At 43.7% G+C, this 15874-nt stretch overlaps 1 protein-coding gene across 1 annotated transcript in view; it reads right to left on the bottom strand.

Moving 5' to 3' along the window:
- Positions 1-15372, bottom strand: part of LOC120045516 (rho-related GTP-binding protein RhoN-like) — a 50516-nt gene extending 35144 nt beyond the window's left edge. The window contains exons 1-2 of the mRNA XM_038990419.1: positions 15083-15372; positions 14538-14625 (exon numbers count right to left, since the gene is read on the bottom strand). Of these exons, the coding sequence (XP_038846347.1) occupies positions 14538-14625; positions 15083-15184 (190 nt within the window). The 5' untranslated portion in view covers positions 15185-15372. The remainder of the gene's footprint in view (positions 1-14537; positions 14626-15082) is intronic.
- Between the last annotated feature and the right edge of the window lie 502 nt (positions 15373-15874).

Here is a 15874-nt window from a genome sequence, read left to right as displayed (position 1 = left end):
AATGTGGCAAAGCAATTAACTTTTTGTCCTTAATACTGTAACGGCAGATTTCCTCCTCTTCGTCTGAAGAGGAGGTGTAGCAGGGATCGGACCAAGACGCAGCGTAGTAAGTGTCCATGTTTTAATATAATCAACTGAACAAGACACAAATACAAAATAACAAAGTAACCTAACCGAAAACAGTCCCGTGTGGCACGAACACTGACACAGGAAACAAACACCCACAAACCAACAGTGAAAACAGGCTACCTAAATATGGTTCCCAATCAGAGACAATGAAAAACACCTGCCTCTGATTGAGAACCATATCAGGCCAAATGACAAACCTAAACAAAGAAACACAGAACATAGACTGCCCAACCCAACTCACGCCCTGACCAACTAACTAAAGACAAAAACAAAGGAAATAAAGGTCAGAACGTGACAAATACAAGCATTATATTTGGGGCAAATCCAATACAGCACATTACTGAGTACCACGCTCCATATTTTCAAGCATAGTGGTGGCTGCATCATGTTATGGGTATGTTTGTAATAGTTAAGGACTGGGGAGTTTTTCAGGATAAAAAAGAAAGGGAATGGAGCTAAGCACAGGCAAAATCCTAGAGGAAAACCTGGTTCCGTTAGACACTGTGAGATTAATTCACCTTTCAGCAGGACAATAACCTACAACACAAGGCCAAATCTATACTGGAGTTGCTTATGTAACAATTGCTAAACACTATGGGCTACTGTATGTTTAAGCTTCAACTCTATTGGACCAGTTAGGTACGCTTCTGGAGCAGTAGGGAGAAATGAAAACCACACAACTGAATAATTTAGAAAAAGAATGCCGGCTTGTATTTTGTAAATAAAAATACTTACCAAAAAAATGAATCACCTTGAGGAAATATTGATATGTGAAATGTATACAATGAGCTCAATATCAATGAAATACATCAATAGTACAATAGACTTAGATATCGGCCATATATCCTGCCTATAGTTTACTAGGATGCACCCAACTCTATCTTAATCTGAGGGTCTCTCAGATGTCAATGGTCAAAGTTCAATAGCAATACAATAAACATGAATCCACAGAAAAACACAACCCAATTCACAAATACTGACTTATAAACCACTATGACATGGGTAAAATAAAACAAAAAATAAAAATATATATATGGCAAGACTTCACAATGGTTGTCTAGCAATGATCAACAATCAATTTGACAGAGCTTGAATAATTATTTTTATAATAATGGGCAAATATCGTACAATCGAGGTGTACAAAACTCTGAGAGGCTTACCCAGAAAGACTCACAGCTGTAATTGCTGCCAAAGGGGATTATAACATGTGTCACACCCTGGCCTTTGTTATATTGATTTTCTTTATTAGTTTAGTTAGGTCAGGGTGTGACATGGGGGATGTTTGTGTGTTTTGTCTAGTTTAGGGTGTGTGTATTGTTTAGTTTTTTTTTGAAGATGTATGGGGTTGTGTTCAGTGTAGGTGTTTAGGAAAGTCTATGGTTGCCTGGTTTGGTTCTCAATCAGAGACAGCTGTTTATTGTTGTCTCTGATTGGGAGCCATATTTAAGGCAGCCATAGGCTTTAGGTGTTTGTGGGTAATTGTCTATGTTCTATGTTGCATGTGTGCACTTAGTTCGTTTTAGCTTCACGATCGTTTGTTTTTGTTCATTTAATAAGTGTTTATTTTTTCTTCATTAAAATAAGATGTATTTTTTCCACGCTGCGCCTTGGTCCACTCATTCGTCTCATAACGATCGTGACAGAATTACCCACCAAAAAAGGACCAAGCAGCGTGTCAAGCAGCAGCAGGAGCTATATACACAGGATTCTTGGACTTGGGAGGAGATACTGAATGGTAAGGGACCTTGGGCACAACCGGGAGAATATCGCCTCCCTCGTGAAGAGCTGGAGGCAGCTAAAGCCGAGAGGAGGCGATATGAGGAGGCAGCACGGAAGCAAGGCTGGAAGCCCGTGAGTAACACCCAAAAATTTCTTGGGGGGGGCTAAAAGGGAGTGTGGCGAAGTCAGATAGGAGACCTGCGCCAACTCCCTATGCCTACCGTGGAGTGCGAGAGTACGGGCAGACACCGTGTTATGCGGTACAGCGCATGGTGTCTCCTGTACGTGTGCATAGCCCGGTGCGGGTTATTCCACCTCCCCGCACTGGCAGGGCTAGATTGAGTATTGAGCCAGGTGCCATGAAGCCGGCTCAACGCGTCTGGTCTCCAGTGCGTCTCCTCGGGCCGGCATACATGGCACCAGCCTTACGCATGGTGTCCCCGGTTCGCCTACACAGCCCAGTGCGGGTTATTCCACCTCCCCGCATTGGTCGGGCGACGGGGAGCATACAACCAGGTAAGGTTGGGCAGGCTCAGTGCTCAAGGGAGCCAGTACGCCTGCATGGTCCGGTATATCCGGCACCACCTCCCCGCCCCAGCCCAGTACCACCAGTGCCAACACCACGCACCAGGCTTCCAGTGTGTCTCCAGAGCCCTGTTCCTCCTCCACACACTCGCCCTATGGTGCGTGTCTCCAGCCCGGTACCACCAGTTCCGGCACCACGTACCAAGCCTCCTGTGCGTCTCCAGAGTCCTGTGCGTCCTGTTGCTGCTCCCCGCACTAGCCTTGAGGTGCGTGTCCCCAGCCCGGTACCACCAGTTCCGGCACCACGCACTAGGCCTAATGTGCGTCTCCAGGGTCCAGTATGCCCTGTTCCTTCTCCCCGCACTAGCCTTGAGGTGCGTGTCCCCAGCCCGGTACCACCAGTTCCGGCACCACGCACTAGGCCTAATGTGCGTCTCCAGGGTCCAGTATGCCCTGTTCCTTCTCCCCGCACTAGCCCTGAGAGGCGTGTCCCCAGCCCGGTACCACCAGTTCCGGCACCACGCACCAGGCCTACTGTGCGCCTCAGCAGGTCAGAGTCGGCCGTCTGCCCAACGCCGCCTGCACTACTCGTCTGCCCAGCGCCGTCTGAGCTGCCTGCCTGCCCAGCGCCATCTGAGCCGCCTGCCTGCCCAACATGTGTTGACTTAGGGGTGTGAATACTTTGTCAATTAGATATTTCTGTATTTTATTTTTCAATAAATGTGCTAAAATGTCTAAACCTGTTTTCACATTGTCATTATCGGGTATTTTGTGTAGATGGGTGAGAAAAAATATATATTTAATCAATTTTGAATTCAGGCTGTAACACAACAAAATGTGAATTGAGTGAAGTGGTATGAATACATTCTGAAGGCACTGTATCTGCACATATCTGACATAGCACAAGATTTTCAGGGACACTTTTGGCTTGTGTGTGCTACTTTCAGAACTACTGGCAAAAAAAGTATACAAAAGTACAGAAGAATCATTTGTTAAACAATTTTTGTCTCAGAAAAATCTATTTGATTAATTAAATAATGTTTCTTATTCATTTACAACACAACAGTACAACAACAAATCAAAATACCCAAAAATGACATTAAACATACATTTTAAATGCAATATATTTTTATTACTATTCTAAAGTTATTAAATTCAATTACAAACAGAAAAATAAGTCTTCAAAGGTGGCAGTCTCCATGTGTTCTCATTTGGTGATTCAATATCTGCTGCTTTTATTCAATGTCACTTGGTTTAAGAAGTAGTCCTCAGTCTTAATCGACACAAACCTCAGTGAGCCCAGAATGTGTGTAGCAGGGCTTCTCGGTTGCCTCGTAGTTGGATGCCTCAGCATTGTCAGATACAACTTCGGCTAGCTTGGTGTCGAATGGGTTCAATGTCACCTGGATGGCAGGCTCAGAGTCAGGCACAAGAAAGTTCTCTGGGATGCTAGGCAGAGGCGGCTCACACTCTCTCAGGCTGACGGCACTCTTTCCGGGTCTCTTTTCCGATTCAGATTTGTCCTTGGTGGAGATTGACTCCTTTGACTTGTGCAACTCTTTTGCCGAATCGTCAGAAATGTGGGCACACTGTGGTGTGGATGATGCCTGTTTCAAACCAAAGCGTGAAGATATGCTCTCCCGAAGTCTGGACCCCAGTGTCTGTGGTTCACCGGTGGCTGGTTGTCTTTTCTTCAGCCTGGCAGCGGCCATAGCATCAGATCTCCTTCTAGCCTCCTTGGCGATTCTCACAGCATCATAGAGAACCACTATTACGATGAAGCCATAGAAAAAGAGCCCCAAAATCAGGTTCACCTTCACAAGTGGTTCGGAGTAAGAAGGGTCGGTCAATATGTTGACTCTGGGTTTGATCTTCAGGGTGCTCTTCTGAGCTTTTGGAGCTGGAGCCTGAACATTTTCTTTGAAGACGTCATCGTCACCATGTAATGCTGTTTGCTTGTAAGCCAGTAGATAAGGAATAAGTTTCTCCACAATCTTCTGGGGGACTTTAGCTTTACCTGGGAAAGTATCATCTTCCATCCTCTGAAGTTGGTCCAGCATCTGGTCCACTTGCACCATTTTGGTCAGTTTTGCAACATTGGGGATGTCCTGAACAGGGTGGTCCTTCACTGGCATCAAAGGCTTGTGCTCTGGAACATAAATCAGGGGCAGAGGCTCTACAAGGTCTGTTGGGTCTTTGGCATTTTTTGAGGAATATCCTTTCGTCAACTGGCCCACATTACCTGGAGAAGAATCGTCTTTCACCCGTAAACTCTCAAGTTGTTCCAGCAATGTCTTGAAATTGGTCTCTTTTGTAGCGTCAGGGTTGTTCAGAACAGGGTGGTCCTTCACCTGTATCAAAGTCTTGTACTCCGAAGACGCCAACACATTTGCAGTAACAGGGGATATGAGACAGAAAATAACAGCCAAAAATAACATCTTCTGGGAGAGCTGTTCCATTTTGATGAAATAAATGAAATCGTCTTTCAAAGGTAGGCAGTACAAATTACAAGTCAAACTACTAGTTAGCTAGCTAACTATGCTTTGTAAAAGTGAATTGGGTTCACTGTTCACTGTCAAACATACACAAGATATGGACCCAACATGATGTAATAGAATAATTGATTATGACATCACAACTACCAGAATGTTGATAGTGGGCCTATCATGAAACATAGTATTATATGGACCCAGTATGTTACAGAAGAATCTGATTATAACATCACCAGTTCTGGAATGTTGACAGTGGACAATCAGCAATTCTGTAACCTGCTCTTCATTGTATTTATTCAGTCATAATTTATTCATTCATTTATTTTTATGGATACATTTTGCAAACTGTCCCTTAACTGGTTTTAATACCACATATCTAATGTGAGCATAGATGTGAGCATCGTAGATGCAATGGTGACCCATCATTCAGGGCAGGTGGTGCAGAGCCACACCCGTTTAGCAAAAAAATGTATTGAGTCAATAAAGCTGCATACAAACTTGGTCTCTTTTTTTGCTTTCTTGAGTGACACAGCTCCAAAATGTAGGTGTTTCAGCCTAGCTCAGTGCTTTCTGTGGTGGTGGGGTGGCCAGCGGAAAATACGGTGCGTAGGGGTTGGTAATGTTCTCTAGTTGCCCCGTGATTGGCTCAGTGTTCTGTCACTCATGGGAACACTATGTCACCGCAAAATCTACGGGGAGAGCTTGAAAATCCGAGCCCCTTGGGTGCTGCCATAGAGTTACATTAGAAGTGACCATCCAAGAAGGCTTAAAGTCATTGGCCACTGATAAAATGACGTCGAAATCACGTTATATCTACCGTAACTTTGATTGGACTGATCATGTCAACATCATACTTTCAAACTCTTAGCTAGCAGTCATCATCATAAATCAAGTTGACAATCTACTGGCAAATCCCTTTCAATCCTTGTCATATGAAGATAAATTATAAACAGATAAAACATTATTGGACATAAACATTACACAACAAGTTGGAAATTGCAAATTCAACAATGAGTGGTTTGGAAGGAATCGGTGGCTAACTGCAAGCATTGCAAAGCAATCACTAGCCTGCTATCCAGTGGAGTGGATGTGTGGTCCAAGTCTGGGTTTAAGGGTCTCTTTTCCAAGCTTAAAAGGATCAACATTCAACATTGGCCATGCTGTCAATCCAGCATGACTGCTCCTGCACTCAAAACAACTGGAAACTCAGAACCTGGAAATCTCAGACTTCAGTGATTTCAAAACAACTGGGAACTCTGACAAAAATGAGCTCTGACTGGGAAAATAAGTTTTGAACGGGTCATCCAACTCGGAATTGCAAGTCGGGAACTCGGAACTCAAGATCACTGACATCATGATTCAACCTTGTTTTTTTCAGAGTTCCCAGTTGTCTTGATAGCACCATAAATCCTGAGAATGCCAGGCTTTGATGACAAAAATTTGATGACAAAATTTGCCCACGAAGTACCGCCGCACCACCTTCCTGTTCAAGTGAGCACAGCACAACAAGGTGAGTCCAAAAATGTCTTGTATGGTGCTGCATAAATTCTGTAATATGCCAGGGAGATATGTATACTGTAGCTAAGAAAGTAATACTAAGTTTATGTTGTGTAGTAAGCTGTTAGTAGCTCATGTGCCTCACCCTAATAATTTGGTCCCTTTTCCCCTCATAATATAGCCTACTGTGATCTTGGTGTTGCACATGTAGCCTATAGCCTGTTTTAGAGAAATGTCATCATCGAATATTGTAAGAGCTTTTATTGTCTGCTTATATGCCCCCTTTATTTATCCTGCGGGTCTAACTTGGTGTACAGGGAGAATACTGTAAGAACGGCCCATGTTCTGAATTCTGTCGCTGTACATTTCAAAAGTGATGAACAAATAGTTATATCGACTATGTCTGTCCTAGCTTGCTCATTGATGTCTTAATCAGAATTACGGATTGCCTCTTATCCGCTCGTCGTCCCCTTATGCCATAGTTTGTACATCTCAATTGTCAGTAGAAACCACATTTGTTTAAGCAAGTCAGCCATATCAGCTATGTTTTTTTAAAAGGCAGTAAATTAGGCTGAATGAGCTGTTTCTCTACCAGACAAGGCTCCGATGATAGCCAGGAGTAGGAGTGGTACAGTAAGTTGTTGGGACTTTGCCGTTGGGACAGCTTTATGTAGGTTCTAACAGTTTGTGGGCACCGTTTGTCACCGTTATAGTGCAATTAATGTATTGTTTAGTGTTGTGTAGTGGTTTTGCTGGCATACACCTGAAACATTTATTTTTTGGCCCCACCAAGATTTACATGCTAAAATCACCACTCCATAAATATGAGCATCATCATCCAAATAACCATACCGGTTTACATTCAGATGAGCCAGGAGAAATCACAGATGCTTCCAATGCTTCACCAGGCCAGAGATCCTTCAGGAGATGGACATGGACAGTCGACCCCGCCTGAAGAACACCCATAAGGGAAACACTGGAGCTCCTGATGCTGTCGCTGCTGTGAACACCAATCAGGTCAAAGTGAAGATCACCAAAGGCCAGCAAAAAGAGAGCAGGCACCGCAAGTACAGGCACCACTGCGCTCTGACAGTCAGTCAGGGGTGTGGATCGATCTCAATGAGGACACATCGTTGAGCAACATGACATTATGTATTTTTCTCTCTATTTTCTGGGTAATCACAATTATGATTTTGCACTTGAGCAATACAAAAGTTTTTACCCGTCATTGCTGTTTCCGTCGTTTTATTGAATTGGGGGCGAAAAAGTAATATCCAGCTGATACAATTTACAGCTGGTAAGACGTCATGTCACAAGGCCCTACTCTGGGAAGTGTCAGTAGATATAAAGGTGAACACTGAAAGGCGATCGAGATACGGTGGCACTCTGCATAAGTGCTGCTTTAGCGTAGTCGGTGCATCAACGCTATTTGCAACACTGAAAGAGAGTACACAGCGCTTGTGAAAGCACTGCTTGTAAAATAAAATGTGTTCTCAATGATTCACCTCGCTATGTAGAGCTTTAAATAAATACCCTCCACTACATCCCTAGTCCTACAGTCATAGAGTATAGAGGTAATTCACACTGAACACAGGAAAGAGGAACTTTGAAACAGGAACACTTCACTTCCAGTTGGACAACATCATGGAAGACATGGGGTCGCTCCCCACTCAATAATGGTTGGCTATTGTGAGGAAAGACTGGTGCGGTCATAGCAAATGTCTTGAATTATAAATGAGGGATATAATTGGCTTCGGGGGTAGATGAATGGATCCTTGCATGACCCTCTTTGGTGTGTGTGTGTGTGTGTGTGTGTGTGTGTGTGTGTGTGTGTGTGTGTGCGTGTGCGTGTGCGTGTGTTCTAGGAATGGGTTACTGAACAGTCTGAGGTCTGTCAGTGAAAGCAAGTGAGTTTGGCGGGGATGGATGCGTTTCCCATGGGGGTGAGGTGGAGAAGCATCTAGGCCATTGATTTTCAATGTTCCCTGTGCTTTTAATGGGCACCATGACCAGGAGTAGATCAAGCCAACCAGAATCACACCGACTACATAGCGCTTTTGAGTTTCATTTGTTGCTTTTAACTCAAACTACTCTCGCTCCCTTTTAGACTTGAGCATGAACCCAAGATAGGTGTCCCTCTCTTTCGCCCTCTCTCACTCTCTCTCTCTGTCTCTCATCTCATCTGGGCTGGCTTTCAAGGAGCCAACATCTGACAGAGGTCATAAAATCTCCTCATTAATTAATGAGAGCCTGCTGTGCCAATACCAGAGTGGGACTCCATTTCAGTCTGAGAGAAATGCAACAGGGAGCGTGGAGAGGGGGTGATCTATACTATATACTGTGTGGTTGTGTAAGGATGGAGAGAATAAAATCAGGGCTCTAGATAAGTTTCACTGAGCTGAGAGCTGAGATCAAACCTGTGCCAAAGTCTTCCTGAGCAGGAAGTTGCCTGAGGGACAGACTTCAGGCGCACCTCCCTGTCGAGTTCCTTCTTGGTGTTACGCTGTTTTGTGTGTATATGACACTGCAGGTTGAGCAGGTTTCTATGGACTCTTACCTTTCACACGGTTGACTTTGAAGCAGGCAAGTTGTTTGATGCATTAGGTTTGGCCCGGAGCAGACTTATAAAGGCCTGAAGCTCCACAGCGCTGCTACTACTTTTATTCTGTTGAATATTTCCCTCTACAAGGGACGGATTCAGACCTGGGACAGCCCGGTTAGTGTACTCTCTGAATAACGAATGGCATTAACCAATACATCAACTACAAGACCTTGACGGTCGGATTTGAATACCCTGGCCTAGACTGAGAACAGCGAAAAGCTAGAGCCAACACTTAGAAAAAAGAGACGTGAGCCTAGCATTGTGCTAGTACATCCTGTACCTCTTCTGATACGTCAATTTATTTACTTATTCTGGTGTTGTATACTGTTATTTTGGGACATCTGATGAGAAACAAACTGATGATTTGAATTCTATCTGCTACTTTTGAAATATAACCAAACACTGGAGTGTAACAGAATTAGGATAAAATCCCTGAGCCTCCCTCCAAAAACAACAACACACACACACACTCTATCTCAATCCCATCCAAATCCCCCCACTCATTCGTTAGTTCATCCGCCTGTGTTTTTTTTTTATGTGTTGCTCCTTTTGTCACACTGCATAAACAGATTATGTTGAGCCTTATATGGCTGATGTGGCGTGATAGAGAGAGTGTGGATCAGCTATCTCTGCTATCTACACCGCTGTGAGCATAGAGGATCAAAAGGGGAGAGGGGTTAGCGGAGATGCTAGGCTAATCAAGCGCAATGATCATAAGAGGCGTTAGCGCGACAGAGTGGGAGTCCTGACCTTGTTTTGACTGAGCGAGAGGAGGGAGGGGGAGATTTTTTTTTTCAATTGAGAGAAAGAGAGCGAGGGACCAATCAGGCGGTGGGAAAAAGAGTAGGACGAAGGGTGAGAGCGCATGAGTGCAATCAAAAGAGGAGTGACCGCGAAGGGGAGAGAGGGAGAAGGTGATAAAGAAGAGGGTGGGTGGGAGAGAGGGAGAGACAGGGGGCAAGTGTTTGGTCACTGAGCGAGCGTGGGGATAAGTGTATGGTTAATTACTGCCACTCTGTTTCTGTCAGCAAGCAGGCGACTAGCTCGGGCTCCAGTGGAATGGCTGGCCACTCTAGCCTCCCCTCCTTGTGTCTGTCTCCTTCATGTCCCACCCCTTAGTCTCTCTGCTTGACTTCTCCTCCCCTCCTCTCATCTGTCTTCACTTAGTCGCCCTCCTCCTCTCCACTCTTCTCCTCTCTACTTCTCTGCTCCTCCTCCACTCTAAATTCTCCTCCACTTGTCCTCTCCTCGATTTCTCCTCCTCTCCTCGGTCTTCACGCCACCACACCACCTCATCTGCCATCAGTTTCTCCCCCTCCTCTTCTTTGTCTACACTCCTCCTCTTCCTCCTCTACTCTATTCCCTTACTCCACTAGTCCCCGCCCTATCAGCCACACCTAGAAGCTGCCTCTGAGCTGTGAGAGGGAGGACGGGGGGGGGGGGTGAAAGAGACAATGAGAGAGAGCGAGAGCAGGACAGGGTGAGCTATCCTCCTGTAGTTAATTCATTCTCCTCGACCTCAGTCATTGTTAACAGTCACTGGTTTGGTTCATCTACTCACCTGCTGCCATGCAAAGCTAACACATTACTGTGCCAGGCTAGCACATCTATCCATTTACATACACATTTACATGGCTGGCTGTCTCACACACACACACACACACACACACATACATACAAGACAAATAATATATTGCATTACAAATTCAGCCATGAGTGAAGGGATAGAAATAAACACTCCTGGGTATTGCAGGTAGCATGTCTATACCTCACAGGGTCACACACACAAACATTATTTCACAAATCCTGTTTATCTTTCAAATCCTATTGTTATGATACCTAACAATACACACACAAAGAGGCAAAGCACTTCCGGGCAGAAAATAGCAGAAACAATGCTCCACGCACACTCCACGCACACGCATGCACACAAACACTGCCCCGTCTACATGCGCCAAGTCACTAACCCTCATTTAGCCAGTTAGCAACAAAAGGTCCGGTGCCAGGGGACTTATGTGTGAGTGGGAGCAAATACACCTGTCCAAAGAGATATACCCAGATTAGAACCTGCCTCTTCCGAACAATCTATTTATACAACTAATAGGAGGCTAGGTAGGGTCAGACGTGGGTCATATAGTACCTTCCTTCTGTATAGCTGGGAGAAATCCACTTAGCCACATCTACTTTCACCAAGTCTGCCTCTCATCTGTTTCCCATTGATTTGTTTCGTATAGGCGGCTCCCTAGGAAATAAGAAATGTCTGGAGTTGCCAGAGCCACCTTCTGAAGTTGTGATTCAAACCAATTGAGGCAATTTTCTTTTAGGCTTGGGGCAAGTATAGCTTCAGTATAGGATCGCTGGTAGGAGGAAACACTGAGACAGTCATCTGAGATGACTAGAATTCCTTATTGACACCATCCATCAACGCAAGTTGCTATCCACAACAGTGTTCCAAAGGCCAGGCGAATAGCTCCTGGGTGGTTGAAATGGGGGTTGTTGAAATGCAGTTAGACATTTCAGCAACACCCATTTCAGTGAGCTCTCGAACCGCATCTTAACAACACCCATTACCACCAAGCAGTATCTAAACAAGCACACGTTTCTTGGTCTTAAGGCTTCAGCTGGTCTGTCCGTCTGTCTTCATTGTCAACGTCTTGTCGTCACTCTAATGGGTGTGAAAACATGTTCAGAGGCATTGTTGTTACATAAGAGGAAGAAGGTGGGACAGTCACAGGGCCTAGTGCCACGTTCACGTGCTAGTCGGGAACTTTCTATTTCCTAGTTGTGATGTTGGAAATACGACTTTGCTTCATTCATGTGCTTTTTGGTCAGAACAATTCTTCAACCAATAAGATTTTAGCTAGCTTGATAAGCTTGCTAACATTGATCTGACTTAGATTAGTTAGCTTGGATGACCATCCATGGAGAGAGAATGTTTTTGTTACCTGTCTTTTAATGAGAAACTCATTTTAATTAAATCAGATAAGTGTGTAACTGTTGCCAAATAATGGCATTAACACATATTGCTAAGAATGGGAGAGTAGGGTGACTGCTCTAGCTGGTCTCGAACCCAGGCCACAAGCACCAATGACAAACAACCTTACCACTGTGCCAATAAGGGATATCTCTAGGGTATGTGCTTATTGGGTCAGTATAGTTAGGCCCTGTCCAGAAGAAACCTTAACCCCTCCTCCCTAGGCACTTGTGTAGATCTGAAACAACTTGATAAGTGTAAGCAATAGGGTGGATACACTTTGAAGTAAATCTCAGCTCTGTTAAAAGTACACTCAAGAAAATTAACTGAACAAAAATATAAATGAAACACGTAAAGTGTTGGTCCCATGTTTCATGAGCTGGAGAAGGAAAAAAATCCCTGAAATGTTCCATATGCACAAAAAGCGTATTTCTCTCAAATGTTGTGCACTAATTTGTTTACATCCCTGTCAGTGAGCTTTTCTCCTTTGCCAAGATAATCCATCCACCTGACAGGTGTGACACATCAAGAAGCTGATTAAACAGCATGATCATTACACAGGTGCACCTTGTGCTGTGGACAATAAAAGGCCACTTTAAAATGTGCTGTTTTGTCACACAACACAATGCCACAGATGTCTCAAGTTTTGAGGGGGCGTGCAATTGGCATGCTGACTGCAAGAATGTCCATCAGAGCTGTTGCCTGATAATTTAATGTTAATTTCTTTACCATAAACTGCCTCCAACGTCATTTTAGAGAATTTGGCACTACTTCCAACCGGCCTCACAACCATAGACCACATGTAACCACACCAGCCCAGGACCTCCACATCCGACTTCTTCACCTGCAGGATCGTCTGAGGGGTGGTTGTGCTGATGAGTATTTCTGTCTGTAATAAAGCCCTTTTGTTTGGGAAAACTAATTCTGATTCGCTGGGCCTGGCTCCCCAGTGGGTGGGCCTGGCTGCCAAGTGGGTGGGCCTATGCCTACCCATGGTTGCACCCCTGCCCATTCATGTGAAATCCATAGATTAGGGCCAAATGCATTTCTTTCAATTGACTGATTTCCTTATATGAACTGTAACTCAAAAAATCTTTGAAATTGCTGCATGTTGTGTTTATATTTTTGTTCAGTATATTTTATTGATCATAGTGATTCAGGACTATCATTAGAACAGGTTTTAAGATGCCCCACCAACATTAGACAACTATACAGAAAGCCATTAAATTGCTGAAATAAGTCAACAAAATCAATGATGAGAGAATAGTCAGATTAATAACTGATACCTTACACAGATAAGGTGTCAGATCAGAATATCGTGAACCAAGAGGTTGTGAGTCCAAATCCCAGGTGAGGTCATGTTGAATAATAATGACTGATTAATTGAACAAGCACAATGTAATTATGTATGTCAAAGTGTGTCAAATATGTCAATTGAAAACACTGTGTCTTAAAAGCACCGTGTGCATGAGTATCCCAAACCTTGCTAACAGACAAAGAGCTGTGAATGGAGGGCCTTGATTGGCTTGGCATCACTAACGTGATGTGTGTTTTTGGGGGGGACACAAATGTTTTGGCCACATTCCCATGAAACATGACTAGAACATCAATGTGTCCTGTTTTCTGTAGGTTAGTAGAATATTCCATCAACGTCCCGCCAAACATACACAGAGCATGGTTGCCATGTTCTCAGAATATAAGATATTCATGTTCTAGACACGTTTTATGGGAGTGTTGCAAGACAATTCATTTGTCAAGTTTTCGGAGGGTTAGGAGAATATTCCATCAATGTCCCACCAAACATACACAGAACATGGTTGCCATGTTCTCAGAAAATAATATATTAATGTTCTAGTCATGTTTTCTCCTAACCTACAGAAAACTGGACACATTGATGTTCTTGCAACGTCCGCATGAAACGTGTCTGGAACATTAATAATTTCAGTTCTGAGAACATGGTAAACCGTTCTGGGTAAATTCGATTTTACATTAAGGGAATGGTTCCTTGGAAAAATTCCTATGAAAACGTTAGTTAATGACCTAATGAGACTCTTAAGCGAACTTTCTCTAAAGTTGTGGGAACGTTTGTTGTTAGCTGGGATTCAAGTGAAACTTCCCACTGGGAACTAGGCGCTTCTGATAACTCTGATTGGACATGAAAGCGGCAATCCCTCAAAAAGACAAATTGGTGCAATAAAATACCAGGTCAACTGTGCAGGAGGCCTGAAGGCTTGACATTCAATATGTACTCAACTGTCAAAAAGCAGGAATTAATGTCCAAGAAACGTAGCCTCCCTTGAAAATATGTAATTTCTGTGCGTAGTTTTGTGGGCACAAAAACACAAATTGCTGTGCGTAACTTGTTGGGAAAATCCAGCATTATAATCCGAATAAATATAATTAATTTGAAAAACTCTGGATTTTTCTGAATGCTCAAAACTGTCGCATCATTGCCAATTTCTGCACCTTGAGCGGAGCCTAGCAGACTAAAAGAGACCTGGCTCACTGTCCAAATTACTTGTGCGAGTTGTGACATCTTCGAGTCCAAGTGTCAACATTTATTTATTCAATTAGTCCCGCTTGAAGCCACAGTCCTTACCTGATGTGTCCCACATGTTCAGCTCAATCCTCTGTTTCTCGATCTCGAAACTCGCCGTGTAGTTCTCGAAGACAGTCGGGACATAATTCTGAAAAGGAACATTTCAAATGGCAAAATGAAAACCTAAATCTGCCCAATGATTCAAAATGATACCATGTTCCATTCCCACTCATCTCGGCTGATAAAGTCTGGTGTAGGCCTATTCCTCTATCACATATCACATGTAGGCTATGTGCATATGGCAGGCACCATATTAATTCTGAGCCAATTCTTAGACACACATGGCCAGCTAGAATGTATAGGAATAATGCAAAATGTATGTCATTAAATGAAAAATATGTGCCATAGATTTAGGCTATAGATACTATGCTATAGACAGGATCTAAAGTCTAAACTTTAGAATCATTAAATGTTTTAAAACATAGTTTATGGAGAAGCCTGATGCGCGCATGGTGCGAACGCTAAACGATTTTTTTTTAATGTAAAAAATATTGACTTATTTATTACAATCGTATAAACTTCGTAATACAATCGCCATAACGTACCTCTGGGTACGAGTCTTTGGCGAATACATGAAGTAATGCCGTTTTGCCACATTGCGTATCGCCGACCACCACGATCTTACAGCGGCTGCCCTTGCTCTCCATAGTGCCGTCTATTTGGTTATGATGCGTCGCCTTCTTTTCATTTAGCTACACTCCAGAATAGTCCCAAAGTCAAAGTGTAGAAAGTAGATACCGGTGAGATTTTCCTCCCTGTTTTCAGTTTTATTCCTCGGTGTGTGTGCCTTCCCGAAGCTTTGACTGTCAGACTCAGAACTGTAATAACTCTTTAGCGCGCCTGCATAGCCTAGTCCACAATGTTCCTGCGTGCCACCGCTGGATGCTGACAAAACGTGAGTTTGTATTTTCACTTTCCTCTTTAGACCCGCCCATCAGCCACTAACAACCAATGAGAAGGACTGAGGAGCTAACGTTTATTTGCATGCCAACTGTTCGGGATAATGTCATAATCATCCATCAACAACACCTTTGATCAAATCTGAAGAATAGTTCCCCCCCCCCTCTTTGTGAAATAAATCCCCCCTTTACAAGAACACATACCCCTATGCTCTCTCTCTCTCTCTCTCTCTCTCTCTCTCTCTCTCTCTCTCTCTCTCTCTCTCTCTCTCTCTCTCTCTCTCAGACACTAACACACACTTATCTCTCTCACCCATCTCTCCTATACTGTAATCTCCTGGTAATTTCCCTTTTTAAGAGTTGACTGAATTTTACCATGCTTGGCAGTAGTGGTCGGTGCTAGCTGGTTAACGCAAATGCCATGCCGTGAAAAAGGAG

Source organism: Salvelinus namaycush, chromosome 4, assembly GCF_016432855.1.
Source record: "Salvelinus namaycush isolate Seneca chromosome 4, SaNama_1.0, whole genome shotgun sequence".
NCBI lineage: Eukaryota > Metazoa > Chordata > Actinopteri > Salmoniformes > Salmonidae > Salvelinus > Salvelinus namaycush.
Note: the sequence above shows the minus strand (reverse complement) of the source record. Positions and strands in the feature narration are given on the sequence as shown.